Source organism: Myodes glareolus, chromosome 9 (assembly GCF_982192425.1).
Source record: "Myodes glareolus chromosome 9, mMyoGla1.1, whole genome shotgun sequence".
Taxonomy (NCBI): Eukaryota; Metazoa; Chordata; class Mammalia; order Rodentia; family Cricetidae; genus Myodes; species Myodes glareolus.
In genome coordinates, this window is record NC_142034.1 from 19,030,143 (window position 1) to 19,054,333 (window position 24,191).

General features: G+C 37.3%; 1 protein-coding gene across 1 annotated transcript in view; it reads left to right on the forward strand.

Moving 5' to 3' along the window:
• The window catches only part of LOC125407959 (uncharacterized), a 129,229-nt gene that overhangs the window by 66,370 nt on the left and 38,668 nt on the right, over positions 1–24,191 (forward strand). The window contains exons 8-9 of the mRNA XM_087909895.1: positions 4,003–4,074; positions 6,143–6,217. Coding sequence (XP_087766021.1) covers positions 4,003–4,074; positions 6,143–6,217 — 147 coding nt within the window. The remainder of the gene's footprint in view (positions 1–4,002; positions 4,075–6,142; positions 6,218–24,191) is intronic.

The window sequence follows — 24,191 nt, forward strand, 5'->3', positions numbered from 1 at the left end:
AAATCACACAGAGGTCTACATTAACTATAAACTGATTGGCCCATTAGCTCAGGCTTCTTATTAACTCTTATAATTTATGTTAGCCCATTATTCTTATCTATGCTGGCCACATGGCTCAGTACCTTATTCAGCGAGACAGTCACATCTTGCTTCTCCTGTGGCTGGGACAGGACTGCCGAACAAGCTTTCTTCTTCCCTGAATTCTCCTGTTCTTTTGCCCTGCCTCTCCTTCCTACGTGGTTGTCCCACCTATACTTCCTGCCTGGCTACTGGCCAATCAGCATTTATTTAAAATATAATTGACGGGATACAGACCAATATCCCACAGCACTTCCCCCTCTTTTTTAAAAAAAAAACCAAAAAGCAAGAACTCTAAATCTGATATTCTTTGTTTAGATTTTCTCCTGACTATTAGCCATAACAACTTGTAACCAACATTCTAAACAAATGAAAATATCCATAGTCCATTTTTTGGGAATGTGGGTATAGTTTTCTTGTTTTTAAAGCCGGATTTGGACTTCTTAATTTTTCTGGTGAGACATATTCTCTACAGTAACTGGGAATGACTGAACCACATTCATCATTGGGGGGCTGCAAGAGGCCCCCTATGGTGTTTCCCGATTGGAATAGGGTTGCCTTGTCTATCTTTCATTGACCTACATTCATTGACCTAATGTCGGCCTTTGTCACACCTCCTACATATACCTGAAGGCTGAGTCCTCCTATTCCTGCCATTTCCAGAGGAGACATTTTTCCTAGGAATCCCTTGGCTACAGTCCCTTCTCAGATGTCCCATTCTACCACAATTAAAACATTTGGTATTTTGATGTCTTCTCTTATCATTCGAAATTGCTTTTCCTTCCCAAGCTTCACTACTATAGTCAACTGTCCTAACATTCATTTTATGCAAGACCCATTCATCCATGGGTGCTGTTCTGATCTTTAAAGTCTTAAGGATCCCTTTGCATTCTATGTTGGCATTCTCATAAGCCAAAGATTCAATTAGTATATGTCTATCTTCTGGGTCAGTTACCCTTATTCGTACAGCCCTAATTAGTCTTTGTAAAAAGTCACTAAAAGTTTCTCTCTGACACTGTTTAACCCTAAGATATGATTCAACTCTCTTTGTTAGTTCCTAAATCCTGTCTCAAGCCTTTCAAGATGCTGTGCTGCATAGGGACAAGGTGTGCTCATCAAAAAGAGTTTGGTCCTGAGGTTCAGAGTAAAGTTCCTCTCCTAGAATTTGATCTAGGGAAATCTCAAATCCTTTTGCTTTTTTCTGTTGTTCTAAAATTCTAGCTTCTTCCTTAAAAAAGCATCCCCCAAGTAACTACAGTACATTTTCTAGAACTGCTAGGATTAAATGAGTCTAGTCCTGTGGCATTGCTTTGTTACTGGAAGCCCTTGTTTTGACCATTTCCCTAACAAAAGACAGATGTAGTCTGTAAGTTGTTTAATTTCCTTTTGATCAGTCATATGTATGGACTCCCTTTAATATTCTTTGACAACCTTAGGGTACTTAGGGTACTCAGATACTCTTTCTGATGTTATTACTGAAAAGGGGCAGGCAGAATTCTAGGGAAGCTATCCTGGAGATTTTTGTGTACTAATGAGGCTAAATTTTGTTTTTGTACCTTTTGTCCCTGGTCATCAAATTAGATAAGTTGTCAGTATTTTCCAATATATTTACCACTGCCTTTTGTAATATCTGGATCTCCTGTCCAGTGCTCTGTTCTAATGCTCTTATTGAGAATTCCAAGATATGAAATCTGTCCAATAGAGATAATGTCTCATCCTTGCACATAATCATTATAGCATGTATATTACCTTCCTGGAGAGACATTCTATCAGTCAATCTGTCATACCCCTTTGACAGAGTCCGATTAATACATTCAACAGTATGAATTCTCTCAAGTAGCATTTCAGCACCCACTTTCATTGATTGAGTTTTATGTGCCAAATTGGCTGTATCCTTCCCAGAGTGCTGAATTTTTCTTTGAATAAATTACTATCTGTCTGTACCTTTTCTAAAAGTACCTTAATTGACTGAGTTTTGTTAGTTAAACTGTTTGTATCCTCCTTCAGGGTTCCAACCTCTTTTCTGAGAAGTTTGGTATCAGTCTGTAAAGACCATTTCATTTCTAAAAGTGCCTCATTCTTAACCCTATTGTCAAGCCATATTTTTATGAAAAAAATATTGAGGACAAGACTAATCCCCAGAATCAAAAGTAGTGATATAGGAGTGAAATCATATAAGTCTTGTAAAACCTCGTACATGGTGTAAGTAAAGAGGCTATTGAAACATTGGAAGGTTAAGTTGTCTGACATTGTCCTTTTAAATTATAAATTTATAATTTATATTTCAATTTATAAATCTTACTTATGGTTGATTTTGAGCTGGAGTAGATGAAATAACCACTACCTGCCAGTAGGTGTCATGGGGCCTAGCAGTACACTTGGAGTCATGTGGCTAGTCTGAATATGATTTTATTAATCTAAGCTGAAATATATGTTTAGATTAATAATAGTTATTTAATAGAAATCACAGACTGTGTGTACCGCAGTGTGCGCTGATCAGTCAGCAACCACAGAAGCACAAGGATAATCAGATAACAGAAGGCACCTGGGGAAGCTGTATCCTGTCTGAATTTCTGCACAGTGCATGGCAGCAGGACATAGGCACCAGGGAAAGCATGTGGGGACTTGAAGCTGCTCCAAGGTGTGTAATGAGATAATGTAAAGAACCGCGGCTAATCTGTAGCAAGAAAAACTGCTGCTGCATAAGAATTCTATATCCAAATGAACTGCTGGCTCTGTGCTGGCTGAGCCAGGGTGAAGGAGGACTCAAGCCGAGCTGGACTTGCTCCGAGCCCAGTGGTGTGCAGTCAGAGCTAGGGGTTCTAAAACCAAACGTTCAGATGATGATAGAAGTCCCAAAATAATCCCACACCAGTTCAGAATTATGAATAATAAAAGGATTATTTATTTAAGGGAAAACTTAGAGATCACTGTCCTAGATAACAGTCCTCTGCATGAACAAGCACAGAGTCTAGCAGCTGTAAGCAGGGCCGGAAGCAAGAGAGAGGGCACACTTTACAGGTGCTTTTACTATATCAGAGACCACACCCAAGTGGGCTGGTATCTTAAGGGCTATTGGCTGAAGGAGCGGAATGTGTGCCCACAGCAGCCAGGGAAATAATCTCCCTGCCCCCAAACTCCCTCTCACAAACATTTCCTCTCTTAGCTGAATTAACTACAAATTATATTTCTAAAAATGGGCATGCATCTTGAACTGTGGGACACATTAAAAATAGTTTCATACATTGAAAGGGTTTACTATGAGTGTAATTGTAAGATTTTTTTTTAAAAAAATTAGATTTGTTTTTTTGTGTCTGAGTATTTTGCCTGCATGTTTGTCCTTGCAGACCGTGCCCTCAGAAGTCAGAAGAGGGCATTGGATTCCTGAAATTAGAGTTATGGATGGTTGTAAACCACTGTGCCAATGCTGGGACCTGAACCTGGGTCCTTTACAAGTGCAACCAGCACTTCTAACCACTGAGCCATATCTCCAGCTCTTCATCCGTAAGATTTTTGACCAAAAAAATTTATTGGCATTTTTTCTTTGCAATCCACTTTTCCCCCCGTTTTCCTCCCTCTTGTCTTTAATGTTATACATATGAATAGTTTCCAAAGTATGGATGTTTATGGAGTCTAGGTATGTATGTATGTGGGTACATGTGTGCCAGAGCATGTGATTGCTATAGCATTTATGTAGAGGTCAGAGGACAACTTGGGGAAGCCAGTGTTTTCCTTCCATCACACAAGTCCTAGGGGTTGAACCTAAATTGTCAGGTTTGATGGCAATTTACCGGTTGAGTCATCTTGTTGTCCCACAAACTAATTTTAAAAAGTTCCATATACCAAAGAAATTAATCTAAACTATATAAATAGACTCATGCACATTGAAAATGCTGGTAATTTCAATTGCTTTGTATTTTTTAGAATTCTCAGCCGTAATCCTCTCACAGTTGTTGAAGATCCCTACTTTTTTAAATTGCCAGCATTAAAATATCTGTAAGTATTATGATAGTCTTATAGTTTGAGATGACTCCTATCTTTCTTTCTGATTTCCACTAGCAAGTATACTTTCTCATTTCTTATTAGTTATTTGATAATATCATACACTTTGTTTTGATCACATTCATTCCTTCCCCAGCTCTTCCCAAATCCACACCCCTTCCCTGCCCACCCCACTTTGTGTTCTTATACTTTTGTATGCGTGACTTTTCCATGGAGCATGAACAACTTACCTGAGGATACACTCTCAAAGTCTCCAGGGTACATTCCCATATCAGAAACTGAGACAAGAATCTGGACAGAGAATTGATCAGACGTACAAGGGAGGTGCACTCAGCAGTCAAGCTGCTTTGCCCTTTCAGTCCTAGCCTAAAAAATCAGACAGCTTCTCTAAATGTTTTTGTAAACTTTAGATTGTTGTTCTGGGGTTGTTTATCTTAAAAACAATTAGCAAGGCATCTGGTCTAACATAGAGTTATTTTATAGCTTTGTTTCTGCTAATGGTGCATACTAAAATCTGTGACTTGGTCTTTTTAGCATTAAGATAATTAGAGCCATCTTGGCTCCTGGGAAAATCCAGTTGTTTACTTTGATCATTAACCAGAGCTATGATCTAAATCAACTCTTTAAATGGAATTCATATGCCTTAACTATGAAACATATCCTTGTATATATTTTTATTCATTAAAACTCTGTATAAGCTATCATCCTAATTGTCAATTAGACAATACAGTCTAGGGATATGTAATCTTCTTGACAATTCCCAGGGAAAAAATGCCCAGTAGATACGAATATTTCCATAAGATAAACACACTACAATACAGGAAGTGTTGGTGGGGTTCTCTCCACATCTATTCACACCATGCCATATGCCAGGGAAAGATTGTAGTAGCAACATGTAAAGGCAGAACAGAAGCAAAAGACATTCTGGAGTCTGTAACTTCATAGTCATGCATAGTGAGGTTCTCCCATCAGAGGGTTTTCCTCCTGGTGGGCTGACACCCTGAACTTCAGTTGCCAACTACTGCTCATCTGACACTGGCCACTGGCACGTACTTATTCAAAACGTCACACTGCGTGTGTAAGCTTCTGTAATAGTAGGTTCCCAAACAACTTTTTCAAAAGATCTTTAGTGTTAGTATTTCTCCCTGTATTCTATGCTCTACTTTACTCATCAAAGGGTACTTTGTCTTAAAGATAAAAATTCAGTTTTAGTTTTAACTTGATTATTTTTAAATGCTATTAAAGGGCTGGAGAGGTGTCTCAGCAATTAAGAAGAGTGTCTTCTAGTCTTGCAGAAAACCTGAGTTTGATTTCCAGCATCCAAGGTGGCTGATCATAACTGCCTTTGTTTTTAGCTCTGGAAGAATCTGATGCTTTTGGCCCTCATAAACACCTATACTCATGTACAGATCTCCACACACAGACTCACATACACACAATTTAAAATAAACTGAATCCTTTCAAAAGTTACTAACAAAGAAAAGGATGAAGATAAGATAAATAATGGGCAAGGCATTCAGCCTGGGGAAAACCAGTACTGAAGATCATAGAGAGATATGCAGTTTAGATGAAGCTGGTCTCAGCGGTTGAGACCTTTAGCTGCTCTATTTGAGGACTTGCATTAGAATCCTATAACTCCAGCCCCGAGAGATTCAATCCCCTTTTCTGGCTTCCATGGCATCCCCACACACTCATGTGCACCTACTTAGATACACAGATACATATATGTACAAAATAAGTCGATAAGAAAGATGAATATATCATTTCAGAAAGTATATATATATATATATGCTTCTCTTTTTTAAAATAAAAGAACATAAAATATGAAGTAGTGGTTATATGGTAAATGCAATATGAAAATGAGAAGTAAGAAGATAGATTCCATTCAATGCCATCTCATTAAGTGGATGATGTAAATAGTACTAGATATAGTAAGCCCTATAGAAGTTTCTTCTCTGATGGGCTTACTTACTCCTGAGACAGATACTTTTATAGGAAAGCCAGAGTATAAGTAACCACTTGCGATGAAAATGACTCCTCATGAAATCTCTTTCTCCTTCAGAGACCTGGGGACAACACAAGTACAACTGACAACGCTTGGGAACATTCTCATGATGACCCTGCAGCTGGAACATCTGTAAGGTTTATTTTCTTAGGATAAGCTCACCTAGCTTTTTCAAATATTTGTTTTATGCTAGTTTTTTTGTTTTATTAATTTCTTGTCAGGATTGTTGAGGTAAAATTTTCATGCAGTTAAGTTCAAATCACAGTTATCTAACTACTACTACAGAGCTTAGGTAACTATGCAAGCTCTATCATCCCCAAAAGGCCCATCATGGGCAGTGAGATGGCTCAGTGCATAATACTATGAAAGCTTGGTGACCTGAGTTTAATTCCTAGAAACTACATTAAGGACGGAGAAAGCCAACTCAACAAGGATGTCTTCTTACCTCCACGATTGCTCAAACAACACATGTACACATAACCTAATAATAAAAGTTCAAAGGCTTCCTATGCCTTTTTAGTCACTCCTCTCACCCTTTAATCCATCACTATTCTTATTTCTGAGCCTATAGTTTCTCTTTTCCAGAATGTCTTATAAAGGACATTTCATAGTGTGTGGCCATTTGTATCTGTCTTCTCTCACTGAGTGTGATTCTTAGTATATCTCATCAACAGTGCATGGCAGTTGGTCCATTCACTTAATTTTTCAGTTTTTCTTAAGGCATTTACCTGGATGGAGGGTGTACTCAGTAGAATGTTTGCTCAGCATCATGATGCCTTGGGTTTATATAAACCAGGCATGGTAGTAAATACCTGTCCTTCCCAGCACTTATGGAGAGGAAACAGGAGAATAGCAGATTAAGTTGTCTTTGGCTGCATAAGTAGTTCCTGACTAGCCTGGGATACATATGAGACGCTGTCTCAACAACAACAAAAAGTTGGCTTTCTACTAGCTGATACCTAGTAATGTTTGTGTCCTTGTAATCTGATTTGCATTTACTTAATAATAGGTGCTGTGGACTGTCTAGTTGTACTCAGATATATTTTAGTGCTGGGTATTTAAATCTGTGTCAATATAGATGTTTTTGATCTTGCTGAGCTTTGGTTTTAGTTTGTCTTTGAGACAGGGTCTCTTTTATACAGGCCAGGTTGCCTTTGCACTTGCTGCTATCCTGCCTTTGCCTCCTGAATTGTGTCTTCTCTGACCTTACAGGCTTTTGCCACCATAACCCCCCCTTTTTTTTAAACTAAGAATCACTTTTTCTTTATTTTGTATGCATGTATTTGTGTCTGTGAATGTGTGTGGTAAGTACATGCTGTGACACTCATGTGAAGATCCAAGGACAACTTCCAAAAGTCTGCTTCCACCATGTAGGTTCTGAGTACTGCAAATGCCCTTACCCACTTAGTCACCTTGCTGAGTGAGTTGTTTGTTTTCTGTACTCTACATGCAAGTCCTTTCTTCCACGTATGTGTTTAGTAAGTACCTTCTCCTGGTATGACTTGTATTTTCATTAATATGAAGAGCACATTTTTTTTAATTTTTATGTATGATGCACTCTAGCAGTGTTTCTTCTCTAGTGTGTGCTTTTTGATGGCGTACACAAGAAATCTCTGTCTGAGTTACCCTCTGTTGGAACTGCAGCACAGGTGGTTAAGAATGATATGGGGACAATAGTTTGGAGGATACCAGCCTGGAAGTCTTGCAGAGGGCAACCAAGTAGTCAGAGTTTTCTTCAGCAGCAAGCGTTGCCTCTCCCCCTCTTTTCAGCATGCCCTGGCTAGTGCTATACCCTGGCCCTCCACTGCAAAGGACCAGGCAGTGGCTACCTGCCTGGCATGATCTCTGCCTGCCACATTGTCCTCTTGGGTAAGGTAGCATAAGTCCCCTCATGGTTCTCTGGTTCTAGGGAGAAAATCTCCCAGGAGTCAAGTGACAGTTTTGCAAATGAGGTTTCTGAAGATTCAGTGGAAGCTGCTCCAGATTCAAGTAAAAACAAGCTCATGGTCAGGTGATGCACAGTGCATGCCTTCTCAGCCTGACAAGAACCATGTGGGGCTTCTTTAACACCCCACTCAGATGCCTAAAGAATCACTACGAAGCAATGTCCATCGAGATGTGATTACAGAGAAATGCAGGTTTTTGAGGAAGATGAGAAGGACCTGGAGCAGAAGTGTCAGCGCTGCAGCCACCCCTGTGTGACAAAAGGTGGCACTTCATCCTCGTGATTCCAAAGAGGAACACACTTCAGGCAGGAAAGAAAGTAGCAAGAGCAGAAAACACAGCAGCAGCAGTAGAATCCCAGTGCATCCCAAAGGACTAATGACATTCAGTCTGCACCTCTGAAGATAAAGACAGTGAGTCAGTGTAGGAATATGGTGGCCCAACCTGAAACACCAGTGACTGTTTAGTAAGTGACATTTTAGACATTAAACTCCCTGTCTTCTTTGGTAGAGCTGCATTTTGAACCCACAAACTATTTTGCAAGTCTTCTGGTGCCAAAAAACATAAATGCTGAAATCAAAGCCAAGATAATGGCTGGCCCCTTTTCCTTTGGATGTTCTGAAATCATGTACTATCTCAGGTATATAACTGACTGGAAAAAGGAAACAAAATGTTACAATAAAATAATTAAGAAAAAAAGTGTAAGGGGAGAGGAGTGACTACTAACCAAGTGCTCCAAGACTCCTTTCTTCACTGCTTTGATCCACTGAAAGCATCTGAAAGCAGAGAATACTGGGCAGAGACTCTCATCCCATCAGCCTCTGGTACTGAAGTTAGACCCTTCCATAAACAGAAAACAGTAGACTATGGCCATGTTATTCTTACTTTGAGTCTTTACAGTCCTTTGTTTTTCTCTTGTTTTGTGGTATGTGTTTTACACACGTGCATGAAAGAGAAAGAGAAAGGAGGCAAGAGATAAGAGGAGTCTCTAGGGGTTAAATGGGTTGTAGTACAAACATCCCAAGGTCAAAGCTGTATTGGTTCCTCATGTTTATCTATTCATTCAAGTTAGGAGTATAGTAAGATTTATAAAAACCCAGACACAGATATTGGGGTCCAACCTGAATATCAGAAAAGCAAAGCAGCTGAGCCACTAGAGAGCTCTTACCTCTAAGAAATCATCAGACTAAAAGAACATGAATTCCTTCCTGTCTCATCCCACCTTATATTCCTCTCTAATACTGGGATTAAAGGTGTGACTCCCTAGTACTGGGATTAAAGGTGTGAGACACCACTGCCTGGTCTTTAGTGGTTTAGTTTTACTTTTATGTTGTCAGGCAAGCTTTATTTATTAAAAATACAATTGAAATACAACTACAATTATTTTATTGTCTAAAATAAAAAGGAAGGTTATAATTAATATAAAAATTATATACAATAAGTACATAACTGTATACAACATATAAGGCAATAAAATAACAACAATGTCTAGTCCATTTGCATTTGACAAATTCAGAGAAAATACTCAATATCTGTGCTAACTTGGTGAGTTCAAAACCTTGTACCTAATTTACTTTCTATCATATCTTGCATTGCCATCCAAAACTGTCTTGATAGCTCTCAAACTTGTATACTTTACATTTCTTTAGTGAGTTTCTTTTCTGAGTCTCATAAACATTTAAAACTGTAACTATCTAGTCTTCAAATACCTCAGAGACCCAAGAAGGAAATAATACTGAGTAAGCAGCAGATATAAGCAACTGACTTCTAAAAATATGAGAAATGACAGAAACAGCTGGCTACCTGGACAGTCACCAAAGTTCCTCTGCAACATTGAGGCATCCATCTTCAGCCTACAGGCCTAGAATATCTAACAGACTTTTCTATGAAGCTTGGTTTTTGAAGAACTGTGCCACCTTGTCTGGGCAAGGTTTGACAGTCACTCTCTTTTGGGTCCTGCTTGTCTCATTAGGACAACATACTGTCAGCAGTTGAGACACGAGTACTTTCATACCCAGTAACTTACTTTTGCCACAAAGAAAGCAAACTACAAGTGGAGTTTCTTATATTCCCATCATCTTCTCTGAGGTAAAGTGGTACTGCCAGGAGCATACATGTTTCATTGTCATAAAAAAAGAAAAAAGAACCTATGTTACTCGATGATAGAAGTTACAAAATAAGCCCACACAGGTTAAGAATTATGTATAATAAACGTTTATTTATTTAGGGGATACTCACAGATCACTGTCCTAGATCACAGTCCTCTACATGAATAGGTAACAGGAACCGAGTCTGGCAGCCAGAAACAAGAGCCGGAAGCAAGATTGTTGTTTTGTATAATTGCAAATGATCTCTGAGTGGTCGATTGGGTTGGGGTTGTTCTTGTTTTTGTTTTTGTTTTAAGTTCTTATTTGGAGTTCTGGCCAGAATGTTGTAAGAAGGTGCACCATTTCCACAGCTGGTACTCAAAAACTGGTCTCATAGTAGCACTATCAGCACCATGACATCATATCAACCAGGTGGAGTCATTATTGTTGGGCCTCATAGTCTTCCTGAAAGTGTCAAAGATTACTGCAGGGAAATCTACTGTTCATTATTGAAAACTTAAACATTCATATAGACATATATTCAACAAAAGATACGATCTAGAAAAATGAACATGGAGAAAAGTAAAATATTTCCTTAAAATCTATCTTCTTTCTGTCCCATACCAGATGACTCCTGACATGAGACAGAAATTCAGAATTTTTCTTTTAACAACATGCTTGGATTTAGAGAAGGAAAGCCATTGTCTAACTCTAAAGCCAGCTGTATTTTTAAGTAGAAATTGTATACATGTCCAGATAATCAAATTTTACTATGCAGGTAATATGGCATCATAAATGAGATTTCTTTTTGCTTGGTGATCCTTTATGGATAGTTATCTTTTCATTTTTGGACATCTAGATGTTCAAGGTCTCTTGACTCTTTGAAGATGAGTATTTTCCTGCAAAGACAAGAACAGAACCTTGCCCCAACCATTATGAGGGTTTTTTTTTTGTTTACCACCTGTATGATTATCACCCCTACAGATGAGCTGTCATTTCTCTTTCTCAAGAAGTTTCTCTTTTACAAACTGAATCTTAATTAATTTTGATGGTATCCATAGCTTTTCTTCTCCTGTGGAAAGAAGAGCGAAACTCTTCCCCAACGTAGCACATCTCCTGGTTTCCATTGTGAGGTCAGCACACCCTTAAAAAACACTGGCTGAGTTAATTCAGCAGTTTTTCCCTATTATCCAGTGTCTCTCTGCTGCTGTCATTCCTTTCTCATTAGCATTAAGAAAGTTAAAGGTTAATAAGAAGTTATGCAATCTATTTCTGGGGATATTTTCCATCCCTTTCTGTTTGTTTAGCCAATCCTTTATAATATGATTTGACCTTTATAACTGCCTGACCTATAGGATTGTTTGGTATACCTGTAATATGCTTTGTATTATAATAAGCAAAAAGCAGTTTTGTTTTCTTAGACACATATGCAGGACCATTATATGTCTTTGTTTGTGCAGGTATATTCATGATGGCCATAACTTCTAGTAAATGCATGATTACTCAATCAGCCTTGATTCAGCAGTTGCCAATTGAAAACCTGAATAAGTGTCAATGGTGTAGTGGACATATTTTAATTTTCCAAATTCTGTAAAGTGGAACATATCCATCTGCCAGATCTCATTCCTTTGAGTACCCTTTTGGTTACTCCCTGAAGGTAATGGTGTTTGGTTATAGAAAGAGCGAGTAAGACATTTCTTTATAATCTCCTTAGCTTGTTGCTATGTAATAGAAAACTTTCTTTAAACCCTTGCTGTTGACATGATATTTCTTATGAAATTCTGAGCCCTTCAGCACACTTCCAATCAATAATTGATCGATTTCTGCATTACCTTGAGCAAGAGGATCTGGCAGACCAGTATGGAATCAGGTGTGTGTTATGTATATACGACAAAGCCTATTCCTGATTATATCTTGCACCTGAATGAATAATGAAGTCAATTCTGTATCATCTGGTATAAATTCAGTGGTTTCAATATGCAATACAATTCTTTCTGCATATTGCGAATCAGTAACTATATTGAGAGGTGCTTTAAAATCCCTTTGTAAAATCCTATGAGAATAGCATATAACTCTGCCTTTTGGACAGAATAATAAGGGCTTTGTTCCTTACTTAATTCTTCTGATTTATAACCTGCCTTCCCTGATTTATTTGCATCATTATAAAATGTATGGTTTCCAGTTGCTGGTGCATCACATACAATTCAGGGAAGAATCCAAGAAGTTCTCTTTATAAGGTTGATTCTATTACTTTTGGGATGATTGCTATTAATTTCTCCCCCCAAAAATGGCACAAGCTCTTTTCCCTTGTTCATTGTCTTGCCATAATTTTTAAATTTCATCAACAGTAAAAGAAACTATAATCTCTGCTGGTTCTATCTATACCTGCTAATTGACAAAATCTCAATTTTCCTTTTATAATTAATTCAGAGGCTTTTTCCACATAAGTTTTTAATTTTTTACTCAGTTTATGTGGCAAAAAGATCCATTCTAAGATAATATTTTCCCTCTGCATTAAAATTTCTGTAGAGGAAATTCTGAAAAGCAATATGACTAGAATACAATTAAGATTTGAATTCATTCTATCTACATATGCCTCCTGTAATTTCTCTTCAACGACCGTCAATTTTTTTTCTCTGCTTCAGATGTTAATTCTCTGGAATTATTTAAGTGTTTATTACCATCTAAGGTTTTGTTTAAATGAACTATTAGATCAGGTGTTATTATCTTAACAGTCAGTCATAGACTGGAAATGTCTCCTAAAAATCTTTGAAAGTCATTAAGAGTCTGCAGTCGGTCTTTCCTAATTTGTGCCTTTTGTGTTCTAATTTTCTGTAAACCTATTTTGTAACCTAGGTAATTAACAGAATCTCCTCTTTATATTTTTTAAGGAGCAATTTGTAATCCCCATTTTGGCAAAATTTTCTGTACTTCTAAAGTATCTGCATTTGAGTCAGGTGACAAAATGTCGTTCATGTAATGGTAAACTATAGACTTAGGAAATGGATTGCATATTATTTCCAGTGGCTGGCTGACAAAGTATTGGCACATGGTGGGGCTATTGAGCAGTCCCTGTGAGAGAATGGTCCATTGATATCTCCCAGTAGGCTGAGAATTATTATAAGTAAGCACTGTGAAGCCAAACTTTTCTCTGTCCTTTTCTTGTAAAGATGTAGTGAAGAAACAGTCCTTTAAATCAATAACTATGAGAGGCCATCCCTTTGATAACAGAGAAGGCAGAGGAATTCCAGATTGTAGAAGGCCCATACATTGAATAACCTTGTTGATAGCCCTTAGATCTGTTACCATTCTCCATTTTCAAGATTTCTTTTTAACAACAAATACAGGAATTTTCTAAGGGCTAGTTGATTCTTTAATATGGCAAATATCTAGTTGCTCCTGTATCAGCTGTTTTAAAGCCTGCAGGTTTTTTTCTAATAATAGACATTGTTTAACCCATATTGATTTCTCAGTTTAACCATTTTAAAGGCAAGGCCATTAGTACCTTTGAAGGTTTGCTAATTACTTTGTGTTCATATACAGCCTGAATGGTTGGTGACCTTTGTTTATAATAGCTTATAGTACCCTTCCCAGAAACATGAGTTTTGGGGACTGCAGGAATGTTAACCTGGGTATTCCATTGCTGCAATAGGTCATAGCCTCATAAATTCCCTGCAATATTAGCTACATATGGCCTCAGCTTTCCTTTCTGTCCTTCTAGTCCTATGTATTCAACCTACCTCATGCTTTGTTTAACTTGAGATAGGGTTCCAATTCCATAGGAATTGAATATCTGCCTCTTGAAGAGACAATCTGGATGCCAAGATTCTGGAGTAATGATACTCACGTCTGTACCCGTGTCTAGCCATCCCTCAATTACAATGTCATTTATAAGCACTTTTAGCTTTGGTCTTAGATTGTTTATAGAAGTCTGCCAAAATATGTTTCCTATTTCCTACTGGAGTTTTTGATTCATCCTCCTTTTTTATTCCATCATCCAGAACAGAATGTTTTTTTTTTTTACAGTAGGCACTGGATTAATTTTCCTGGTGAGACATGTTCTTCACAGTAACTGGGAATGACTGGACCTTGTTTGACATCGGGGCCTGTGAAAGGCCCTCCAAGGAGTTTCCCAGTGGTATCGGGTTGCCTTGACTGTCTTTTGTCGACCTACATTCATTGGTCCAATGTCAGCCTTTGTCACACTTCCCAAATATACCAGATGGCTGAGTCCTCCCCCTCTTGTCATTCCTAGAGGAGACATTATTCCTAGGAATTCCTTGTCTACATTTCCTTCTTAGATGTCTTATTCTACCACAATGAAAACATCTGGCATTCTGGTGTCCCCTTATACCATTGGAAATCACTTCTCCTACCCAATCCTCAGTGCTATAGTCAAATGTTTCAACATTCATTATATGCAATATCCATTCATCTATGGGTGCTGATCTGACCTTTAAAGGCCCAAGGATCTTCCTACATTCTAAGTTGGCATTTTCAAAAGTCAAAGATTCAATAACTACATGTCTAGCTTCAGGGTCTGTCACTCCTACTTGTATAGCCTTAGTTAATCTTTGTAAGAAGTCACTAAAGGGTTCTCTCTGGCCCTGTTTAACCTTAATATATGATTCAATCATTTTTCCTAGTTCCTGAATCCTGTCCCTAGCATTTAAAGCTATTGTACTATGTAGGGACAAGGTTCCTACGTTCATCATAGTGAGCTTGTTCCTGAGGATCAGAGTAATGACCCTTGCCAAGAATTTGATCTTGGGAAATCTCAAATCCTTTTGTTTTCCCCTGTTGTTCTAAATGTTTTGCCTCTTCTTCAAATAACACTTTCAAAGCAGCTGAAGTCCATCTTCTAGGACTGCTGAGATTAATTGAAGCCAGTTGTGCGGCGAGCCTTAGTGCTTGAAACCTGCTTTTTCACCATTTCCCTGACAAAAAGTGAGTGTAGCCTATAAGAAACTATGGCTTGTTTTTATTTCTTTTAGATCGTTCATCTATATTGGTTCCCATGCATATTCTTTGGCTACCTTTGAGGGTACTTTGTGCCAGATGGTCTTTCGAAGAAAATTACTGGATATGCAGATTAAACGCTGTGTAAGTCATCCCTGGATCTGGCATGAACTGATGAGGCTAAATCCTGTCCTTGTACCTTCTGTCCCTGTTCATCAATTTCAATAAATTCCTCAATCTTTTCAAATCTTTTTACTACTGCCTTTTGTAAAGTCTTAATCTTCTGTCCAGTGTTTTGTTCTAATGCCCTCACTGAGAATTTCAAGGTATGAAATTTGTTCAATAAAGATAGCGTCTCATCCTTGGACAAATTTTGATTGTGTACATATAACATTCCTTAAGAGATATATTATCCATTATTCTATCATAACTTTTCTACAGTTTCCAATTGTTAAATTCAGCAACACGAATTCTTTCAGATAATTTTGTCAAGTTTATACTATCCCTCTCCATAGCATTGATTTTCTCAAATAGCTGTCTATTATTAACCTGTAATGCACCCAGTGGCAGCGTGTGGGTCACGACCTGGGGAGTGCTGAGCAGCAGCTTGCTGCATCTGAGTGCCAGCTAGGGCCGCAGGCAGGAGAGTCAGTGCCCAATGTGCCACATGGCTGGCAGACTGATCCCATAAAGTATGCACTGGTCCCTACATTCGGGTGCCAGATGATGACAGAAGTTACAAAATAATCCCACACTAGATCAGAATTGTGTATAATAAAGGGTTATTTATTTAGGGGAGACTCACAGATCCCTGACCTAGATCACAGTCCTCTGCACGAATGGGGAACAGTAATCAAGTCTAGCAGCCAGAAGTGAGAGTCAGAAGCAAGAAAGTGAACACATGCTTTACAGCTGCAGTTATAGTATAAGAGACCATGCCCAAATGGGCTGATATCTTAAAGGCTATTGGTCAAAAGAGCTCCCACAGCAGTTACTAAAACATCTTAAATGCCATATTCTATAGATCACTGAAGTGTTTGAAGATGACCTATTTAAAATGTATCTCTGTTTGAACTTGAAAACATACCTGATGTGACTACAAGTTCAGTTGTAATATATGACTAATTACTAACCTGCATTTCCTTGTTATCCTAAGCAGATAGTAATAATACTTTCAAGGACTAGAAATTTTCATTACATTGTTAAATGAGCTTTATAGGTACAATACCTTGAACAAGCTTAGAAATGTATATGCAGGGTGTGTTAACAAAATTAATCTCAAACTTGTATCAATATATAAAATTTGTATATAAAACACAAAACTCCAATCCAATGAAAACTTTTTAAAATAGTAGTTGCTTTTTATCTTATCATATCTAATCCTCCCTTTTTTCTTTTCAAAACAAAAACCTTGAATCTAGTTGTTCTTTGTTTAGCTTTTTTTCTTACCAATACTAATAACAACTTGTAACTAGTCCCCCTAAACAATGACAAATATCTATAATTCATTGAACAACCAAAAACTACCCACTCCACTTCTTAGGAATGTGGGCATCATATTCTTAAAGTTACTTCCTGCTGTTTGTGGATGATGGTAACTTTAGGGGATACTGAAAAGAAATTTTTAGTTAATTGTCAAGTCCTGAAAGAGGTTTTATCATTTGTTGTCCATTCTCTGCATAATGGGAAAGTGCAGGGCTTGTCTCAAGTTCTGGCTTGAATAGTATGTTAGGCTATGTCATCTCAGCTAGCCACTTTGAAATTGTTCAGAGCAATTTGTAGTCCAAAACTGATCTTTAGGATATTTTTTTTAGTGATGCTATCAAAGTCCTGGAAGAATCATCATTGTAGGATCCCATCCTCCTTTTGGGAAGTTCCTGAGATCTATATTAGTTATGCTCATGGTTCACTATAGAAAACTGACAAAGACTCAAACCCAAAATCATGTATAGGAAGATAGATGAAACCTTTTTCTAGAACAAATTAGTACTCTATATGATCATTAATATCATGACAAAAAGTTTAAAATAAAACCAAAAGAATATGAGATTAGTAGCAATATAAAATTTTTCATGAATATTTCTTTTTCTTCTGTCTTATATCAGGAGACTCTTCTGACATGAGACAGAGATTTTGGACTTCACTTTAATAAGCATGCTTGGGTTTAGAGAAGGAGAGCCACACTCGAGCTCCAAAGCTAGCTTTAATCTTTAATTAGACTGGGATTACCTAAATATCATTTTCATTATATGTTTGTAAAGAATAACAGAAAGAAATATTTGGGAAGATTTATGAAAATTTATCCTGTTGGAAATGTGGTTTACCAATAGGCTAATATTTTTTTTTCTTGAGATATTTTTGCGGTCTCATTTGTCCAGTGGTCTTCAGGTTCCTTAGCTTTATACCTTTCTTCTTCTGAAAAGACAGGAACAAAACCCTTCTGCAACCCTAACATTGGGGACATTCCCTTTTGGCAAGTTATAGCTAGTCAAGTGAAAAAAAGCATTTATTAGTTTTATAGGCTAGTTCAGATTAAATGGCCATGCCGTTTGATGATCTCTCATGTCTTTTAATTAAGTGGTGTCTCTTGTTCAAATCAAATCTTTATCAATTTTGATGGTATCTGTAACTTTTCTTCTCCTGTGGAAACAAAAGAAAAACCCTTCCCCAAAGTAGCACATGTCCTGATTTCCATTCTGAGATCAGTATATCTTTAAAGTATAGTGACGAATTTAATTCTGTAGTTTTTTTCTACTAGCCAATGTCACTCCACAGCTGTTGTTTCTTTTTCGTTAGAATAATAAATTCAAAGTTAATAAAGCATCATGCCATCTATTTCTGGGGGTATTTCTCATCCCTTTATGTTTATTTAGCATGTCCTTTGGAGTTTGATTTGGTCTTTCTATAACTGCCTGCCCTGTAGGATTGTGTGGTATACCTGTAATATATTGAAATGGTTTCATTTTCTTAGAGACATATACTAGAGCATTGTCTGTTTTTGGTATACCCATGATGTGGGTTTCTAGTCTATATGCTGTGAATATGTTTTATTACCATTTGTTAATAAAGAAGCTGCTTTGGCCTATGGCAGGGAAAAATATAGGTTGGCAGGAAAACTAAACTTAAATCAGGGAGAAAGAAGGTGAAGTCAGGAGGATGTTATGTAGCCACTCAAGTAGCAATAGGTAATAAACCACGAGCCTTGTGGTAAAATATGAAATAATAGAAATGGGTTGATTTAAGATGTAAGAGCTAAATAGGAATACACCTAAGTCATTGGCCAATAAGAGTTGTAATTAATAATAGTTTTGTGTGATTATTTGGGTCTGTGTGGCCAGAAAATGAAAGAACAGTCTTTGCTTACAGATGGCACCCAATGTGGGGCAAGAATATCCACATAAAGCCTAAGAAAGTTTTTTTAAAAAGGCTTTTAGACCCAGAAAAATGAAAGTCAGTTTGAAATTCTTGGTAGCCACATATTTTTTTAAAGGCCCTGTTTGCTGGATTTGAGCTGAAGAATGGCTCCTTTAAGAGAAGGCTTCCTGACTCAATGTTAGCTGGAAAAGCTGTGAGACTCCTTTAAGATATGACTTCCTGGTTCCTAGTGATAGTGTAAATGACTCTAGATACAGAAGGTCCTGTTATAAAGCACTTGAGTAGGGTTTGTGGGAAGCATGCAACAAATTACTTGGTGGCAGCATAAACCAACTACTTCTGAGAGGTGGTAAACATGACTCCCAGAACAGGTGGTAAACAGACCTCTGCCATGTAGGAAAGTCGAGCAGGGTGGAACCAACAGCCAGAATGGCTGGTCTGGTTTCGCCATGCCTGCTTAACAGTTCACAACAGTGATCAAAAAAAAAGGATTATAAATATGTAATAAAGGCAGATTCAGATAGAAATAAACCTCTGAATGGGTCACAGTGTGTTTTAAAAATGTATGTAAGCTTAAAAAAAAGAAGGAAAGTGGGTATAGGCAGTTATAGAAAGATACAGTTTTAAAAAGTAAAGTGAATACAGTAAAAGTAGTATAAAAGAGTATAAACAGTCATTGATTAAAGGAGTAAAGGTAATAAAATAAATATTTAAAAATAAGAGAGTAAGAATAATAATCCACATAAAGATGGAATATACACAGAGACTCTGGATTATATATATTATGTTTCTTTTGAATTTTTTTGACTGTTAATGAGTTAACTGCTGAAAAACACTTGATTCTGGTGGTTGCTAAGCTAAGCTAAACTAATTATATATTTTAAAGTTATATTGACTTCAAAATTTGAGACTAAGGATATATTACTTTGGAAAAGAGGTTCTGCTTTTGTTTCCACAGAGGATGGGAACCTGTGGATTCCTTCCAGGCTAATGTGGTTTGATGAAACAAGACCACATGATGATAGGTCCCCATGAACCCTAAAAATACTTCACCCAACAAACAGCAAGAAGAAGTTTGGAGAAAACTATGCCCAAATTCCAAAAAGGATTGTTTATAAATGTTTGCTTTCATTTAGAGGGGGCTGATTATAATGGTCACAGTAAATACCTTTTTTAAAAAAGGAGGATATGATATAGAAATGAATGCTTTACATTGGTATGGAGTTTGGTTTATTGATACAAATTTAAGGTCAATTTTGTTTTATATGTATATTTCTACTCTTGTTTAAGGTATTGTGTTTATATACCTCATTTAAAATGTATAATTAAAATTACAGATTGATAGACGGTCATCTATAGTTAAACTTGTAGTCACATTATTAAGATTTTTTTCACGAATACAGAGAAATGTTTCAGTTAGATAGAATCTTTAAAGACCTACAGAATATGCCATTGAAAATATTTTAAGAACTTAAACTTTTCTTGACAGTGAGACATGTCTGCTTCTGGCAGCACCAATTACTTCAGAGAGTTGATAGACATTGAAGAAACTCTCTATGTAATCTGCCTTCAATGTACCAAGGCTAGCCATTTGAGCAAGAAACTGCTGTTACCTAGAGTGCTTGATAGTATACTATATAAACTGGTCAGGCAGGACCCACAGAAAAATGATTGCTGAGCTTGCCTAAAGAAGTTGAGGCATTCCTTCAGTGTTCATACTTCATGAGTTTGCCAGACATTCTGTAGAACACAGAAGAAAGTGACTGACAAACTGCCAATATAGGCAAAACTGTCTTTCAAATTTTCTGCTTCCTGGAAAAATCTGCCAGATAGTATGGGCCTGTAGGCTGAAGACGAATGCTTCAACATTGCAGAACTTTGGTTGACTGTCCAGGCAGTGAAAAGTCTCTGTTAATTCTAGAGTTTTGGAAGTTGCTTACAATGCACTTTCTATTTACTTGGGCAATATTATCCTTCTGGGGGATATACAGAATAATAGAAATGGGTTCATTTAAAATGTAAGCACTAACTAGAAATATGCCTAAGGCATTGGCCAAACAGTGTTATAATTACTATAGTTGTTGTGTGATTATTTGGGTTTGGATAGCCAGAAAATGAAAGAACAGTCTCTGCTTACATACCCACAATGGCCATAATGTCTAGCAAAAGTGTGATTACTGAATCAGCCTTTTCTTAACTCAAAGCAGTTGCCCATTGAAAATCTGAATAGGTATCAATGGTGTGGTGTACATATTTTAGTTTTCTGAATTCTACAAAATTTAACACATCCATCTGCCAGATTTAGATTTTATTTCTTTGAGTACCCTTTGGGTTACTTCCTGCAGGTAGTGGTGTTTGGTTGTATAAAGAACAAGTTGGAAATTTCCTTAGAATTTCCTTGGCTTGTTGCCATGTGATAGGAAAATCTTTTTTTTTAAAAAAGAACTTCACTATTTACATATTGTTTTTAATGAAATTCTGAGACTTTCAGCACATTTCCAATCACTAATTAATTGATTTCTGTCCTACATTGTGCTAGAGGACCTAGCAGACCTGTATGTGATTGGATGTGTGTTATGTATATGAGATGATTCCTATTCCTGATTATATCTTGTAACTGAATATATAATGAAGTCAATTCTGTATAATCTGGTATAAATTCAGTAGTTCAATCATTTTACTCCATTGTACAGTGATCTTAGCCTCTTCTCTGAACCAAGTACTCAATTATAATTGTGGACTGGGCTCTAAAACACCTCTAACCCAAATCTACCCAGTCATTAGAAATAATTCTATTATAAACTGACCACAACTTTAACATTTGCTTCACAATAGGTAAATGCATTCTATATGAGACTGTTGCTTCCTTTAATGCCCTTAAATCTAAAAATGTCACAGGAGTCTAGTTAGCTGTAACAGATACTCTGCCATTTGACAATTCCATTAAGGTTACTGGATATATTAAGGTTGGTTGTCTGAAAATCTTTGGCTGTTCCTCTCTATTCTTATAATGCAATGCTGAATTTGGCTCTCCATTAAATTCTTCTGTCTGGATTTGAATATCTCTGTGATCTGTTTTATTAGTTTGTTCTCAGGCCTATTTCTTATCACTTAGATAAACCAACTTTTTTAGTGATAAGAAAATAATGATAATGCTGATATTTACAATTAACATTCCATAAATCCTATCTAAATTAGATATCCTCTCAATTAATTGTTCCATTTTCAAACTGTCTATCATATTATACAGAGATTTAAGTTCCTCAATTATAATTGTTTTTTCCATTTGTCAGTGTGGGGGGAAAAACTCGCTTTTAACTAATTCATCCCTTTATGAATTCCCAATTGTCTTACCAAAGCTACTGATGATGTTAATGAAGCTGTGAGGCTGATTGCTGCTGCATAGAACAGTAAAAGTCTCTCTGGATTTCAAGCCATCTACTTAGATTGTCAGTAGCCCAAGAAGGGAATTCAAGGAGAGCCTGAAACCCGTGGTAAAGAGAAAGAGGGGGAGAGAGAGACAGCAGTCTAAAAAGCACACGGGGGATTTTGTTCAGGAAAAAGCACATGTGGCTGGTGGTGGTGGGGTGATTACCTAAAGGCAGAACCAGGAAGTTTGGAGCCCAGGTGTTTCTGGAGTATGGGTATAGCACCTAGAGACTGTTTCAGAGAGGTTACAAAAGGAAAATCCCAAACATTTCCCCGAAGCTTGGGGATAAAAGAAAAGAAAGCCTGACCAGGTCAGACGGGAGCACCACGTGCAACTCTACCCTGTGCCTGTGGCTAAGAAGCCTCAGACAAATGACTTTTTCATGAATACATATCTAAAACATTGGGTGCCAAATATAGCACGAATAATAAAAGCCCAGAGATGGATATTGGGGTTCAACCTGAAGATCAGGAAGGCAAAGCAGTCAAGCCACTAGAGAGCTCTTACCTCTAAGAAACTCTCATACTGAAAGAGAGCTAGTTCCTATCTCATCCCAACTTATATTTCTCTTTAGTGCTGGGATTAAAGGTGTGAGCCACCACCATTTGGATCAGTTTCTGCAGTGATCTTGTGCAGTCCAGAGTGACCTTGAACTCAGAGAGATCTTTCTGCTTCTGTCTCCCACATCCTGGGATTAAAGGTGTGTTACACTACTGCCTTGTCTCTAATGACTTAGTCTTCAGATTAGCTTTATTTATAAAACATATATTGATGCCGCAGGGCGATTGGTAATGAAAAATCCCCAGACTATCTTAATACAAAAATACAGCTTTAATAAACAGAAGTAAGACTTACAACAGCTTACACCAGAATTCAAACGATCCGTCCAGGCGCAGGAGCCAGGCTAAAAAGAGAGCTAGCGGAGCGTGCTTGCTAGGTTTATAGGCAGGCTTTAGCCTGAGGGCGGCACGCCCCAAAAACAGAATGTGATGGGCTGAACTCCCCTATCATCTCCCCCTTTTTTCTAAAATAAGACAGAACCAAACCAAATACAACTATATACAATAGAAGCAAATAATAAATATAAAGTTAACAAACAACAAACAATGTTAAGCAAGAAACATATAACAAAAGTTCTGCTAAACATTCTATCTCAGGGAGTCTAAATAATGTAGATGGTAACTACAACTATCTAATCTTCAACTCCATCAAAGATCTGAGAAGGAAAATAATTTTACTCAAGCAGCCCAGAAGTACAAGCGGGAAACTTCCGAAATGTGCAACGAATGGAAGAGACAACTGAATACCTGGGCAGTCACCCAAAGTCTCATATGCAATGTTGAGTTAACTAACTTTGGCTAAGGCCTGATGTAACTGACATGCCATTTTTCAAAGGCAAGAAACCTTTTAGGACTCTCTCACCCTGTCTTGGCAAGATAAGACAATCCTGCTTTTATCCATTTAGGATATTCTGTAATTCTGTCAGTGGTTGAGGTATGGGCTTTTTCTTTGCCCAAAGGCCAGTTCTGCCAGGAAGAAGACAAGCTCCATGTGGAGTGTCTTTGGTGCTCAACATTCTCTCGGGAGTAGAACGGTGATGCCAGAAGCGATTGTGTCTCATTACTATAGAACTATGAGTTAGATTAAAGGTCATTTTTCACAGCTCTTCGAAGAGGTTGAAGATTATACTATCTATACTAAGTATGATCTCTATGCATCTAAATAACCTGATTAGCCTAAATATAAATATAATAAACATATATGACTATTGATTTCTATCTATCTAACTTGAAGACTAAGAGAATGAACAACTGTGCAATGAGTGAGGACAATGACCTCCAAATGTAAACAATGTATATCATTACATAAATATCTTAATCAGAGGTAGGAATGTAAATACATGTATATATATATTAATATAAATAGAGGTAGAAGCATGCTCACATACAATATTCAATATATCAATGTACAAAAATCAGCACCAATACAATTTTCTAAAAACAATAACTCACAAATACCAATATATTATTATCCCAATCTATCCCCTCTTTTTTTTGATAAACACCCCTGAGCTTACAAAATACCTCCCCCATTCCCTCATCCCTATATCAACTATAAACAACCCCTAAATGGTGTCCCTAAACCTGAGGGCAAATTCTACTGGGAGAGGGGACTTTGTCCTCTAAAATTACTTCCAGCTGTCATGGGGGCAATGTTTCTCTTAGGGGGTCCTGTGAAAATAATTGATGGTAAAATTCCCATATAAACATTTGGTGTGAGAGAGTTGTAAATAGTCTCTGAATAAGTTGAG